This window comes from Pyxicephalus adspersus, chromosome 1 (genome assembly GCF_032062135.1).
Source record: "Pyxicephalus adspersus chromosome 1, UCB_Pads_2.0, whole genome shotgun sequence".
NCBI classification, from domain to species: Eukaryota; Metazoa; Chordata; class Amphibia; order Anura; family Pyxicephalidae; genus Pyxicephalus; species Pyxicephalus adspersus.
In genome coordinates, this window is record NC_092858.1 from 79,648,689 (window position 1) to 79,665,172 (window position 16,484).

The 16,484-nt window shown below is 34.6% G+C and overlaps 1 protein-coding gene across 1 annotated transcript in view; it reads left to right on the plus strand.

The window, feature by feature from the left end:
* The window catches only part of CLIP2 (CAP-Gly domain containing linker protein 2), a 65,575-nt gene extending 49,286 nt beyond the window's left edge, over window positions 1-16,289 (plus strand). The window contains exons 6-16 of the mRNA XM_072405495.1: window positions 334-531; window positions 1,474-1,577; window positions 2,110-2,170; window positions 4,358-4,462; window positions 6,571-7,515; window positions 8,582-8,774; window positions 10,920-11,076; window positions 12,345-12,504; window positions 13,321-13,506; window positions 13,986-14,048; window positions 15,293-16,289. Of these exons, the coding sequence (XP_072261596.1) occupies window positions 334-531; window positions 1,474-1,577; window positions 2,110-2,170; window positions 4,358-4,462; window positions 6,571-7,515; window positions 8,582-8,774; window positions 10,920-11,076; window positions 12,345-12,504; window positions 13,321-13,506; window positions 13,986-14,048; window positions 15,293-15,304 (2,184 nt within the window). The 3' untranslated portion in view covers window positions 15,305-16,289. The remainder of the gene's footprint in view (window positions 1-333; window positions 532-1,473; window positions 1,578-2,109; window positions 2,171-4,357; window positions 4,463-6,570; window positions 7,516-8,581; window positions 8,775-10,919; window positions 11,077-12,344; window positions 12,505-13,320; window positions 13,507-13,985; window positions 14,049-15,292) is intronic.
* Window positions 16,290-16,484: the final 195 nt, after the last annotated feature.

The window sequence follows — 16,484 nt, forward strand, 5'->3', positions numbered from 1 at the left end:
TTTGGAATAGATATGGATATGGTGACGTTGGAAAAAAAGAAGAGACATCCTATTGATTATTCATGTAAACCTGAAATATTAGTTTTCAGAGGACTAATTTAATTACTATAGTAGTAAAGTAGACTATTACAAAATATAATCCATTTAGTTTACTTATACTTATTTATTAGTATACTGAAAGCATTATAGCTTTATTATAGCATTATTTACATACTTGTAACTCATTTCAGTTCAGACCCGTGTGTATTTATGCAAATAAATAAGCACATGTCTGTAGATGAATGAAACAAAATGTACTTCCTGCATTTTTGTAAACTTTACTAAATCTCTCAGCTCACAGAAACGTCATCTCGCTACGCTCGGAAAATCTCCGGTACAACAGCACTTCAAGAAGCGTTGAAGGAAAAGCAGCAGCACATCGAGCAACTATTGGCTGAAAGAGACCTGGAACGAGCGGAGGTAGCAAAGGCCACTAGCCACATCTGTGAAGTAGAAAAAGAGCTTACGCATTTGAAAACTCAACATGAAAAGGTAAACCAATGACTGTGTATACATTTATATAAATAGCTGAATAAAATGCTTAAATAATGTGTAGGAAGGCCTTGTTTGCTGCTAAAGTATATCTTTTACTTGCATCAATTACTGAAGTCAGCTTCTACTGTTGCCTAAGCATTATTTCACATGTAAACCTCATTACCTACAAAAAGCTGAGTGCATTTACAGTAATGGGCAGTGATGTCATTGCCAGGACTTCCATACTAAAGCCAGCTAAGGGTTGACTTCTTTATCACTGAAGCATCCATCATTGACTGAAAGCAATGTTTTATTATTATATATGTGAATCCCCTATAGGCTTGTCATTATCACACCACAACACTGTTAACATTTCTTTGGTGAATACTAAACGTCTCTATTGACTACATTTCTTGCCTCATGCCTCCCCCATTCTCAGGCTCACATCTTAAAAAACATTTGAAGTATGCAGATCACCACTAATGCAATCTGTGTTTAATAGACTAACAACTGCATGCAAGTAAGTTGGCTGTAGACAGTGCACATAAAACTATTGTGAAGCCAAAAGAACAGATTTGTTACTCAAGCTATACAGACAGAGCACCGTGACTGAATTCTGTAGACAGTAGTAAAACTGCATCTGCTGTAAATATCTACAGAATATTAAATTACACTGGAAGCCAATTTCCCCTAATCTGGGTGACTTTTGTCCAGGAACTGTACCAGCTGTTTTCCGTTGCATATACCAAATGCATCAGGTTATATTGCATGTTACCAAGGATTTAAAAACAGAAAGCAATTTAAATTCTTTAGGTCAAATGCTAATATTAAAGATCAATATATGTCTTTTGCATTCATTTGCTATAACAGACACCCTGGATTTTAGTGTGTTTTAGTGTGTACAGAAAAGTGTACCCAAAGAAGACTTTTTGTGCATTAATAGATTTATTTTTGTGCCAGTATATTGCAGAGGCAGAGGGAAATCTACAGAGGGCTCTTGCCATGGTAGAAGCAACACAGAAAGAGAAAATTGAGCTGCTCAATCAACTAGAAGAGGAAAAAAGGTAAAACATTAGAAATACATTTGTAATAAAAATGAACCATTGTACAGTATGTCAAAAGCAGATACCTATTGTCTAGTGATATGCTGCACATACTGGCAAACAAATGAGGCATCTCAAGTAGCCTCTATCCACAAAATCCTATGTGTCATTTGCATGCTTTAATTACTTCCAAAGGGTTGCACATATACCTTCTTTAATATAACACTGCACCAGATTGTTTGGAAGGTTCATACTAACTGGGTCTCTAATCTCTGATGGAAAAGGGAAAGGTTATTCTTAAATAAAATTATTAAATTGCCCGTACATTAAATAAGCTAAAACATTTTTCAGTTCACTTATTCTCCAAAGGTCAGCTCCAGTTAGTTAACTATACATTATACACATAAAGTACATATTTTATTGTGTCTTTCAAAGAAATTGAGAAAAAAAATGTTTCTACTGTAATTTATGTCCTAATTATGTGAATAGTTCTAAAATATAAAGGTCTATCAGTGTTGAAAATAAAATTTGTTATTACCCCTTTTCAATATAGGAAAGTAGAAGATCTCCAGTTCAGAGTGGAGGAAGAATCCATCACAAAGGGTGACCTTGAGGTATCCAATTCCTTTATCTATATATTTTACTTACAAATGATGGTATGATAGTAGTTGTATACACCAAATGCTTTGTTAAAATGACTTTCCACCCTAGACATAGACTGGATTTCACTTTCTGTACTGTACTTCAAGGATGGAATTACATAACTGTTTGCTTTAAGAAACATCAAAATCTTCCCCAGGATCTCATGTTTGTGTGAAAAAATCTAGCAGGCACATTGAAACCAAAAGTTACAAGAGATGGTGAAAAGATGTAGTACTCTAGTCTGGGCACTTATAACAGGTAATCCAGGGCATGCCAAGGTTTTTTTGCAGTAGAAAGCATTACTTCTGAAGTACTTTTGTACTTACAGTATGGCAGATATTAGTGCATGTTGGAGTTAACCTTTTTTATTTTTTTTTTTTTTACAGAGATTGACCTTCCTACTTACTTGCACGACTAAATTTACCAACCTTTTCTTAATAATACTAAATAATGCTCACAGAATGGTTTATGCTAGCCATAAAGGGTCATTTGCTTAATAAAAAGCAATGACCTATGAGTGATATGATCTTGGCTTGTGCTTCTCCCTCACTTAATCATCATGCGAACACGGCATACATAGTACATGCTTTATTCTCTTTCCCTATGGAACAGGGAATGATCAGTTTCTGGTTGTAAAAAGAGGGATTTTTAAGGATATTTATTAGCGTTAAAGAATAAACCTGTACTTCTGTAAAAGCTACTTGTTACTATTGTCTGGATTCTCCCTACACAATTTTGTATCAAAAGCAATGATCCAATCTGATGTGTTACTTTTTTACACCTTGACTGTGAGAGCACTCTTAAAGTCCAGCTAATTACTCCTGTATGACAGTCTAAATAACGTAAAATGTAAAAGTAAGCGTAAAGCAAAAAAAAAATAAAAAATAAAAAGTTTTTTATTTGCATCTCACACTCTCTCCTTTCTATACACTGCAGATCATAATAGGAAGGTTTCAGGAACAGTGATGTCAATCCAGAAAGTAGTGGTCAGAACTACCGTATTTTCCGGCATACAAGACGACTTTTTAACCCAGAAAAATCTATGACAAAGTCAGGGGTCGTCTTGTACGCCGGAAAATACGGTAGGTATTGACAGGCCCTGTTTAACAAGCTACAGACTTCAATCAGACCTGAATCAGACTGATAGCAGAGAATTTATCAAGTTAAATTTTTTTAGGGCCTTTATATTTAAAATCACAATGAAATAAAAACTAGTTGCACTATATGGACTAGCACTTTGCTATAAAAATGTAAATAGTACCTAATAGAATTTTATTTATTTATTTTTGTTAAAACCAATATTTTCAGCATATTGAACACATTTGTGGGTAAAGTTGAAAAAAGATACAAACAATATAATGTCTGCTATGCAGACATTTTTGTCAAAGAAAAAAGCTTGCACTAGGTACACTTATCAGTGTTTTGCTCTTGAAGTTTTCTTATCAGAGCATTACTAGAACATTTAAATATTGTGTCCCAGGCAAGGCGCACAGGCACTGTCACAATGTCCCTATTCTTTTGCAGTTCATTCTCCCAAATGGCCCCTTCCATTGACATTAACTCAAATAGAAACACATTGTGGAATGACATTCAAGTGCCTTTGTAAGGGAAGGCTTCCGGGCTCTGTGATCATATTTCCAGGCGAAGAAGTTAGATAACATACATCCATCAGCCTTTTCTGTTATATTGTTTCAAAAAAGGTTTATTAGAAATAAGAGGTTGAAATCCAGAAAAACATTCTCTTTCACTAAAACTTTCTCTAAAACTTATGCTAGTGCAGCTTCTTTTAGTTAAGCTGATAATATTAATTGATATAAAGGCCCTCAGAGGTTGCTATTCTTGTTTTTTGGCTAAATAACTCAAAGAAAGATAGAGATGTGTCAGTATGTGTCAGCATATTTTAGGCTGGTGGCAGTATAAACAGTCAATCCTGCCAGACCTAGAACAAGGGGACAATGCATACATTTTTGAAAGGTTAAGAAATGACTATGTAAGAATTTCACAGTGGTAAAGAAGATTCTTTTTCTTAGCTGCACAAGTACACTTTTCTAAATCAGCTACCATTTCAGCCTGAAGACAGTATTTTATCATTTGGATGTTGGATAATATTGCAACCTTTGTCTCCTGCTGTCTCTCTTTTTCCTATCCCCTGGGTGCAGACACAGACGCAGTTGGAGCATGCCCAAATTCGGGAGCTCGAGCAGAACCTACTGTTTGAGAAGTCAAAAACTGCAAAGCTTCTCAAAGAATTTGAGGACCAGAGGGTATAGTAAAATGAAATCAGTGACCCCTACCTAAAATCAAGTGTGCTTGCCAGCTTCATTTACACCCCCCGGCCCTGAACTTTGTTGCTTTTGGTCATTTCTGCCCATTATGGCTTCAACAATTTTTATTTTTGCATCCACTTTTTTATGCACACCCAAATAAATTATTATTTGTCAACCTTTTATTCTGACCTAAAGCAGTAATACTCTAGATTCACAAGCCAAACTTGTGTTTTTTTATAATGCTCAGAAAATATTTTTCTTGAAAACCAAAACCTTTTAAATTTTTCTTTGACAGGAAAGAAAAATTTAAAAACAAATATATACAATAGGCAGCAATAATCTGTGTATATGGTATATTGTTATGTTAATATAAGGATAAAGGTATACAGTACTACTGCTTTAAGTTTGCTGCTCAGCACATGAAATCATTGGCTTTTAGTTGACCAAATAGCATTTTATAGCAAACCTCCTTTTCTCATTTACTGTATTTTTAGTGACTCACAAGTAAGTTATAAAAATTCATAAAAAATGACTACCTCACTAATGCTTTGTGACCACAGGGGGACATCGCAAAATGTTTTCATGTAACCTAATTCAGACTAGCATTACATTCTGTAACAGTTAACTAAACTCTGTGACTTTGCTGTGCTGTACAATTAATAAATGGTGATTAAACAATTCTGAAATGATGTAACAGTAAACTTATGTATGAATACGTTTAACAAATGCAAGACTAACATACAGATGGAAGAGCCAAAAATGTGGTAGATTAATCTTTGTTAGGTCTTGTTTGTCAAAAAAAATTCCTCATTTATACTGAAAAAAATTACCGTCACTGCAGATAGGAATCAAAAAATACATATGGTTATCGTAATATACTTTTTGTTGTTCAGTGTACACTTAATGTATGCATCGGAGCTAAAGTAATCATCAAATCTAAAAGAAAAATCAATTTAATAACTAACCACACAAAAATGTAATGGTTCTGGAAAATTTCCTATCAGTTTTTTAAACTGTAAGAGGGTGATTTATTGGTAATTATTATATTATTATTATTATTATTATTATTGCTTATGAACAACAACAACTGAATTTTGAAGGACATAGCAAAACAAATGGAATATCTGAGATTACTAGGACACTATGTCCTACTAATAAATTCAAATGCACCACAACTAAATGCAATTCAGTGATCCCATAATTAGGTGTATAGTTAAATGTAGTCTCTGTGTAACCCTATTTTCATAGATTTCCATATTTTATCTGCTGAAGCAGGTCACTGTAATTTAGAAGCATTCTGGACATGTCCGTTTCCTCCAAATGTTAACAGCCAAATCACAGTGTGTGTGACTAATGTCACCTGCTTTTATAATTTAAAACATTTTAGAAGCAGTAAGATATATTCATTTGTTTGTACAACATATTTAAAAAAATAGACTCTGCTCATTATAGTGTCATAGAGCTTTTTTATCGGGTATGCTGATGTAAAACTCAGGTTGCTTTGCAAGGGCCACAAAATGCTTTAAAAAATAATGTCTGCAACGGGCATGTTCTGAAAGAGTACAGATCCTCTCATTATGACAACAGCATGCAAGTATAGCCCAAAAGTCAGGCACAGTAACCTTTCTCATAGGTCTCTTAACGAATTAGCTTGATAGCATCTAGCCAACACAATTTATCAGGTTTTGGTATACAGTTCTTTTCATAATGGCTGATTTTTACCTTTAATAATGGAACTCTGTAAATACCAAAAGGAGCCCTTCAATAGGACAAGAATAGCATGTGAAATACCGGTACTTGTTGTCCAGCACACAATCACAATTACACAAGAACATCTACAAACTGGTTGTTGACAGTTTACGGAAACTCACTAACAGAGAGCATCTAACACACATTCATATACCATTCAAATTTTTATACCAGGGCATATTAGAGTATTTCTCTAAAAATAAATACAATGTCAATGTTAAACATATCTATAGCATGATGCCTTGGTGTAAAATAATTCCTTAAAAAGATAACAGCTACATGTCATTGTTTAGTTTTTAAAATACTTGTTGTACTGCTAATCTGACATTTATATATTCTCATCATTGTTTATACAGCTGACAACTGTAGCTGAGCAAACCAGAATTCAGCAGCTGGAGGAGGAACTGAGTCTTCGTCGCAATGAGATTGAAGATCTTCAAAACTGTTTGATGAACTCCAGTCAGTCAGAAACACCTGAGCATAATCTTGGTCTGCAAACCCAGGCTTTGCGTCTACGGGATCAGCTCTTGTCTGCTAGTAAAGAGCACCAGAAAGAGAGTAGCCAGCAGAGAGACAAATATGAGAAGAACATAAAAAGATACCAACAGGAGATTGAGAAACTGAAGGCCTCAAATGAGAAATATGTCCAGGAAATTGGAGAGTTTAAGAAAAAACTGGAACAGGCAACAAAGGAAAACATAGGCATGATGGACAGTTGGAAATCTAAATTGGACAGCTTAGTTTCTGATCATCAGAAATCTTTGCAGGACTTAAAAGGTTCCCTAGTTATCAGCCCAGACTCCCAACATAAAGAAATAGTGGAACTTAAAGCCAGCCATGAAAGCCTTAAAATGGAGCATCAACTTGAACTTGAAAACCTAAAGGCTAAAAATGAGATAGAAATTGCAGTTCATATCAAGGAAAGGGAGACTCTAAAAATTAAACTTCAAGAGGTTAAAGATGAGGTAGAAGAAGTAAATAACAACTGGAGATCACAGCTAGAATCAAAAACCAACCAGCACCTTAAGGAGCTTCAGGACATTAAAGACAAATGCCGAGAGGCAGAACAGCGAGTGTGTGAGCTAGAGAAACTTCACGCTGGGTACAGCGATCAGACACAAGCCATATCATACCTTAAGGAGCAGATTTCTACAGCTGAAAAGAAAATGCAGGACTATGATATGCTTCAGAAAGCGGACACAAGAAACAAGCAAGAGATTCAACGACTACAGGAGAAAATACTTGTTCTGGAGAACAAACTGCAGTCAATTCAGGATATTCACGCTTCACAAAATGCTAATGTAGGATATTTTTAAGTTACTATTGCTAATCAGCTCTGGGTATGTTTAACAACCATTTAGACAGTTGCCAGTGTAAACTATAGACACACATGACACAAAAATATTTTCTTTTTGCAGTGCACAAAATTAGGTGTAACATGATGAAGTGTAATAAATAAACCCTAGGAAGGAATTACAATTACACCTCTTGTAGCTTGTACTTGTTGTATTTGAAACACAGTCATAATTCTGTATATTAAAGTGCAGCACTGGCAGATAATTAGCAGTGTAAAACCAGTGGTATTTTTTAAATACATGAATGTTTATTATATCATGAACCCAAACACTGGCAGAATTTCAATATGTATATATATATATATATATATATATATATATATATATATATATATATATATATATATATATATATATATATATATGTGTGTGTGTGTAGAAAGAATCTGTTCAGTTATACAACTGCTAACATGGTTTTGACCAGTTGTGGATTATTGGAGTTGTGGATTATTCAGATTTATATGGCTTTACTTGGCAAAGTCTTTTTACTATAAATTGAAATGGATATTTTAATTGAAACACTCACAGGAAATAGGTTAATCAGTTTCAAGACAGATCACTCCTATTTAGTTGTTCTTGTAATGATTTTGTGCTAAGTAACTTTATCCGTAACAGCTATGAAGGTCAGTAGCTCCTTGAAATGGGCACAAAGTCAATGTGCAATCCAAGACATCCCATGTGAGATGTACATTTCTTGAGTTTTTCTAACCCATCTTTGTAACAGCGAATTTTACTGGATCTCTGTTTTATTATCATCATTAAAAGAGTAAGAAACTGAGTTAAAGATAAAAAACTGTTAGGTTCCACTCAGATCTTGGCAACTTGGTGCTTTACATTAATGCTTTATAATATTGAATGCTAATTTGTAATAACGCAGCTCATTTAAATGAAAAAGCTGGCAAGAAAATAGACATATAGCATATTTATCTGGTGCACTGCACCACAGTGCAGTGTAGTGCATTTCTGTCTGTTGTGGTCTGCTGCTGTGCATGTGCATTAGAGTTTGGTCTAGGTGCCATACAAAATGATGGCTAATACACTCACCAGAGGCATTGTTTTGGCGTATGTTGCTTTTTCCCTGATTCTTCTTTTAAATTTAAATATTTTCTCTTTTTTTTTAGATTTACAGCTTAAACTTAATAAACGAGACAAAGAAGTATCCTCTATGTCTGCACATATCGAATCTCTTAGGGCTCAAATCAATGGTGAGTTTGATTTTTGGTATTTTGTGACATAACACTGAAAATCCTAAAGCAGTACACTATACTAACCTTACTACATGTTTAAATCACCATGAATGTTTTGGTAGCAGGAAGCTCTGTTATCTGTAGCTTGTATGGATATGTGTTGCTAATCATTCTTTTCAACAACTGCATATTAAGTTTTATAATAAATAGGACTACAGGATAGTTCTTTTTTTGTGGAAGATCACAAGTTGACTTGATACATTTCCTTTAGAGGAGATATTAGAAAGGGGTGGTGAAGATTAATAATATATGTTTGAATAATAAAATACAGTGGTACCTTGATATAAGTTCTTAATCTGTTCCAGATCCTTGGATTTATACCAAACAAATTTTTCTCATAAGAAATAAAAGGCAAATGAGTAATCCGTTCCCATGAAAAAAAAAATCCTATTTTTATTGGAATAATATATATTGATGGGGCTGTATAAAATAATTTAAACACTGCCTAATACTAAAATACATAAATACAAAAGCAATTAGATGAAATAAATGAAAATGTAACCTCCCTTTACCTTGCTGAGAAGAGTCAAGTGCCTACTAGGATGGTGCTGAGAAGGGAGGAGGAGGAGATGTTATGTAATTCACAGAGAGTTATAGCGCGGGTTGTTCACTGAATGGTAGCAACTGGCATACTGACGCTCGTGGGCAGTCGTGGCTTTGTCTCAAGAGAGGTAAATAAGGGTAACACGTGGTGTTATGACCCATTTTGACCCATACAAGTTCTAGCACAAAGGTTGTATACCAAGCAAAATTTTTCGTGTCCAAACAGGACTTATACCAAGTTGGACTTATTCCAAAGTAGACTTATACCGAGGTACCACTTTATCTGGTAATTCTCTTACATGAATTTTGGGTAATATTGAGATTTTTTTCACTAGGTATCACAGTTTTACTGGCTGTGATTAGAACACTATTGATTGCTTGCAGTACATTTTATTATTGGGTGGGTAGCAAAACTCTGCCCTCCATGATGGTATGGATGGAGTAGTTAAAGAGTTGGCAGGTTCAGGATTAAATTGGGTAGTTTGCGGGTTGTAGGATTCATGTTAGTAGGTGGCATTTTAGATTTTAGGTATGACTAAAATGTTGTGCAAGGCTTGGAAAAAAGTTATAGATACTTTTTCTTCTGTCTTTTTATGGAATCCTTTTAGGAATGTTTATGTAACTGCACTTTATATACAGTTGTATTTTTTTAATTGCTGGTTTATATTGGGTATGTAAATAGTATTACAATTCGTTAGTACTCAACAATATTCTCTAATACTCATGTGAACAACAACCATTGACCCCTTCCTAAGGCTACATACACACGCCAGATGATTCTTGTCTGATTCTCGCCTCAGGGCTAGTATGGGACAAGAATGTGTACAGCGGCTGTCCACTGTTGTTCATGGATCCCTCCTGGTGGATCCACAAATGACAAAAGACGAACAATCTCAATGCAAGTGAAGGGGAGAGAGCGCAGCAGGAAGTGCCACTCTCTCACTCTTCCCCCACCCTTCTTCATAGAGCAGAACGTCACTGTATGTACAGCAGACATTCATGCATTTTTCAGTCCTTTGTCGCTGGAAAGAATTGTGAAAGATCCTATCCAACGAGAAAGATCTAACTTGTGTACGTAGCCCTATACCTTAGCATTTTTACTCTGAATTTAGGGAACGTTGTTCTCTGTTTGATAATTAGACATCGCTAGCAGAAAAAGAGAAGAAGTGAGAAGAGACACATTATTTGCATTTTTACATATACCTACCAAACTGGATAGGGGCACTTTTATTCCTGCAGTTTTAGTGCAGAATTAGAAGTATACATGGTTTATTCCAGTGCTTAAAAGGGCTCCCAATAATACCTAACTAGGAGCAGGTCCACATGTAAACCTCCTTGAATAAGAAGAATGGGTGTAGTTTTGCAAGCAAATGTTGCCAACATTAGGGTAATTATTTTTGTTTAATTCCCTTGCACATGATTGAGATTTAAAGGTGAGCATGGCTTTATTTATTTACTTCGCTTTATTTGCTAAGCTAAGCAAACATTTTCTACTGTTAAGTACATTAAAATTATTGTATTCAAGATAATAAACACAAATATAATTTCTGTGACCAACAGCACTCGAGAGTAAATGTAAATCAGGAGACAGGAAGGTGGATTCATTAGTGAAGGACAATAAAAAACTAGAAGTTGAACTAGAAGCGTTTTCTAGAAAATCTCATGATGCATCTGGCCAGTTTGTCTTGGTCAGTCAAGACTTGCTAAAAAAAGAAAGGTAAGTGATGCTAAATGAATTTCTGCTAAGTTTAAATAACCGTAAAGAACATTTTTCCTCATTTAGACTCATTTGGTTTTTTTAATCTGTTATTTGTTCAACCTGTAAGTAGGTTTAGGCCTATGAGCTTGTACTCAAAGGCCTCTATTTATAAAGCAGTAAATCTGACATTCATTCTGTGGTTAGAACTTTCTATAGTAAGGCAGGTGCATGGTTTTACATGGCAGTAAATGATTCTCAACCAGACAATGTTGCTAACTATCAGATTGTGGGGACCCTCTTTAAAATATATTTCTGTTTTCCAGTTTTAACCTGTCACTACATGGGGGCATGTGTATTTTTGTATGCTCTTTGCATAATAAATTAGCTGCAATGAAAATGTTTATATCTGGTAAAAAAGTGCTCATTAGTGCATGAAGAAAAAGTGATGCATAATCATGCACAACAAAAACTGTTGTTTTACTTGCCAAACAGACCCAGACATGCTAACATGTCTCTATGTAAAATGCACATTTACATTTGGTGCTGGATTTTGATACTTGCACTAATATTCCTTTTTATGTGATCTCTACTTGACCTTTAACAAAAATCATATTAGAAAATGCAGATAGTATCAGATCATGTGCACATGGTAATGAGATGTGTATCTTTGGCTTGTTAGGAATTTCACTAAAATCAACAACCCTTGCTTTCCAAGTGCTGATTAAATTCTCTTTAATGCAGTGCCTATCCTCAGTTCCTCAGCTTATTGAAGAGTGGCTTTCCAAATGCTTGTATAGGTTTGGTACCAGGTTAATTTTGTAAGTTCTGTTTCACAGGGTATCATGTTAAAAAGCAATGTATTTTGTGTACAGGATTCATGATTCAGTCCCGAGTCAACTGCAATTTAAAGCACTGCAAAGCAACTGCAATTTAAAGCAAATGTTGTAATATAGACAAGTGTATATTTTTTGGTATATAAAGCATTTTGCATTTCATACCGCCCTTGATGACATTTGTACCAACCAACTAGAACTAGAATCTCTGCATGCAAATATCCAAAAGCTCTAGTTTTCTGTTTTTCCAAGAGTTTAGTAATTACTATGCCTTCATAAGCCATAATTCAATGACATGATTTGCTTTTTGTAAAAGGCCACTGGAACCCTAAGAAGCATATGCTTCAGGTCTTCTTGTTAAATAAGTATACCCCAGCTGTAATTTGCTACTAATGTATATATTACAATGAGCATGCTGCAGTTATTTCATTCAGTCCTATTTCACTGTTGTAGAAGTCTCAATGAACTGAGAGCTTTATTACTTGAAGCCAGTCGACACTCACCGGGACCAGAGAAAGATCTAAGTCGTGAAGTACATAAAGCAGACTGGAGATCAAAAGAGCAAAAATTAAAAGAAGAAATCAAAGTACTTAGGGAAAAATTAATGGCTTTGGTGGGTACCAGAAAACATTCTGTAAGCTTCTCCCAGCAATTGTTTATAAATATATAATTGTTATAATTATTAGTAATTTATGTTGTACATGAGGGTATTTAATTCTAAAAATGCTATGCATACATAACCAGTCCATTATCTGTTTTCTTTAAATTATTGATTCAGTTGCATTTATAATTATGGTTTCCTTTGAATATATAATAGGCCATTTTTTGCATGTTGGAAAATACTGAATCAAATAATAGTGTGATTCTACCATTCAGACCTATTAAAACAATAAAAAACACCCTCTTCAATTCTACTGAGTTGAAAACAACTGAACCATCTTCATTTCATGTAGTATACGCAACAAAATGAAAAATGATTTATTGCCACTGATTTATTGCCAATATCAATATTATTCATCACTTATTATTCATCCTCCTAATTTTCACATTTGTCCAGAAGTATTTTAACTAGACCATGTTGTAAGTTTTTCATAGTAGTAATGAGTAGTCATTTTTGTTATTTCTTCATTAAGGATTTATATAATTTTCTTTTTTTGTTCCTTTGATAATTACTTATTCCTACTTCTAAATATTTAATGTGTTTTATAGAACAATAAAGAAATAGTAAACTTAATTATTATTTATGGTGCATCTGATCACAATACACATACAGCTAAAGTTGCATTAGTATTTTTATTTATGCTGTCTCGATACATGACCATGGGATGTTGCCATGCCTGTACATCGCAAATCTTTATATCACATGTTGCTGTATACTCACATATATTTATACAATTTCCTAACATTTGTATTTTTTTCTGTTCATTAGGATAAAGAGAAATCAAGAGAAGATCAGAGGAGATACTCATTAATAGACCCATCAACAGAGTCAGAAGTCCTAAAGTTACAGCAACGTTTGGTTAGCACAGAGGATGCACTTCGAATAGCTCTAGACCAAGGTCACCAAATGGAGAAATTATTGGAGGCCATGAGAAGCAGTGCTGAAAAGTCTCGGGTATAATTTCCCTATAACCTTACTGTGCTCCTATGTCATTCATTTTGTTGTCCCATATTAGAAGGACAAACTATACTTTTACTCTGTAATATCTAAAAGCAGAAGCAAGTCTTTTCAATGACATGACCAAGTCTACTATGACCTTTCAAATACCTAATGATATCATGTATTTGTAAAATCAACCTATAAATAACCTATTTTTTTCTAGCATTACTCTGTGGATCAGTTTTTCATTTTAATTTTGAACAGTAAAATACGTTATCCAGTTAATCAGATTGCTGTTAAGATTTTGGCACCTTCTCTTAAGGGCTTCATGACCTCTTACTGTTGTTTCTGTTTTTCACACAACTTTAATTACTATAACAGCATTTAATGAACGTATGAGATCAAAGTAAGAATTCTTTTTGCATTCTTTTTTTATAAAATATCAGCAAACAGCACTTTATCTGATTTTAGGTATGTATTGTTTTTTTTCTCAGATGACTGGAAACTCAGGATCTGCCAATGGTATCCATCAGCAGGACAAAGCACATAAACAGGAGGTATGTTGTACTAGGATGTAAGGCTTCAGGTTCACACTTGAAAATATTATAATGCACAATACAGTTGTGTAATGCAACACGCACAAGACTCTGCAGGCCAGTGACAACATTTTTATCAAGTCTTCACTTGGCTTAAGCCATCTTACTTGGGCATCTTAGGATGACGCACATTCTGCACATGCACAAATGAATTAATTAATCCTGACACCAAGGCATGCTGAGAGTACTTGTCTGCCTCAATGGTAAATATCAAGAAGATTGCTGGCAGGAGGAAAAAGCTCTTTATTGCAGAAGAAGCACCATAAGTCTATTCTGCATGAAAAGCCTACCTGCCAGCAACCTCTAGATGAGTTTCTTTTTTGATCTGACTGAGAACTGTATCAAATTGTAAAATGCACAGGATGCCCAAACTGTGAAGATAGTTATTTATCAGTTATATTAGTAATATATTGTATACCTGTGTGTCCACATTGGTGGTGGACACATATTCCAAGAAAAAGGAGGGGGAGATAAAGTCTGTTTGGGTTGGCTCACAGTGAACCACAGGCAGCCCAACACTGCCATAGGGGCACTTATAATGACAATAAGTGTTATACAATATCTGGAATAGTCCTTGCAAATCACAAACAGTTGCCAAATGTGAACCTGCCTACTCTGCTGTCCTAATACCCCTCTCTTCTATTAGCTACCTCCAATTTATTGCAAGAGAAATTCCACTGACACTGACAGACACCTACTGAGCTCTTTAGATCCCCTCACATTGCTGAAGAAAAACTTACATCATATCTGAATCGGCTCATTTATCAAACAGGGGTCTCATATTTCTCATCCCCAAAACTGCAGCCAGAGCACGGAGGAGCCACACAGCTATTGTTCATTGCAACCAGTGCTAATCTGTGAAGATACTGTATAAATAAATTGGATACTGTGTGAAAAAAAATCAAATACAAATTTTTAAACAAACCTAATATGTGATGTTTGGCATATCAGATATCATTTCTGCATGTTCTTGCTTGCTAAACATTGGCACAGACACAAAAACATCTCCATTCTGCAATGCAGTCAATGATTTTGATGGTTTTAGTGACATGTTTGCATTGTCAGCATTGTTACTTACCATAAAGATCACAAGGGCAAGGCCTAATGTATTCTAACCTAAAAATTATCATAAAGGATTTGGGATTTTACAGTGCATGCTATATGTACCAAGTCTCAGCTTCTATCTGTGTCTCTTTCTATTTCAGGAAAATCATTGATATCCACAGAGTATTACACCCTTCCAATCTCCTTATGAAAGACATGGTTTCTGTTTTGGGATCGGCATATCAGAAAGACTGATTTTTTTCCTTTGTGAATAGGACTGGACAGTGTTCATTTTTACCGTTAGATTCCACCAGGACAATCATTAGAAGTTCGCTACCACCCCTTGTAAAATGTTAGCTGGGAGTCCAGGAACTATTTCTTCTTGCACAGAATCTTGCAATGGCCTTTCAGCTTTCTGGACAGGACCTTAAGTTGTCCAGTTTTAAAGTTACACTACCAAGAATATGGTGATCGTTGATAGATGACATTATATAAATCGTATTGGAACGTGAATAGATTTGTAATTGAAGCACTAATAGATTCTCTATCTTCAGTCTGACTATAACCAATAAAGTGTTGCAGAGGATGAATGTACTAAACACAACAAGGTTATATTCACTCGATACATATGTATTTTCCCTTTGTCACCCTAGTTGGAATTCAGCTATGCTCCGATGCCTTTGGCATACTCTGGAATGGCACTGCTTTAAAATAAGGGCAGTAAATCATGATCATACATAATGTCATAATACAAGCCAATGTTGACTTAATAAACAGGTACATGCATTTCCATTTTTTTACTGTTAACTTCTTATTTTATTGTTATAATGGACACTGTTAGTATAATCTACAGGATACTCCTCATTGTATAGTAAGGTCAAGTTTGTTCATAGGCATCTGGATGAATATGTGCAATTAACTCTGTAGTACTCTAACAGACTTCTGCCTAATAGTACTAAGTATGGCTGAATAATCATTGAAAGGCTGTAAGGTACTTTGTGTTCATTTTTTTCTTTGCATTTTTAACATTGTATGTTATGGTATGGAAAAAAAATACTTTTGACCAAGAAAATTTTATGTTAGATAAACTTAAGGGTTTAAAACATGAACATGTAAGATATGCCTTTTTAAATAAATGTAATTCCTTATTTATCTTAACACTGCAAACGTTGCATTATCTTACATTACCTGTATTTGTGAATATTCTTTTTCTCCCCCTTTTTCCATTTTGGGACTAGCTTTATTCTTCTTTTTAATCAATGTTTAGCATGCCAATTAACTTTTGTTATATAACTGTTATATCCTGGTAACACTAAGCTCTGAACCACGCCAATTATGGCACACACATTATAA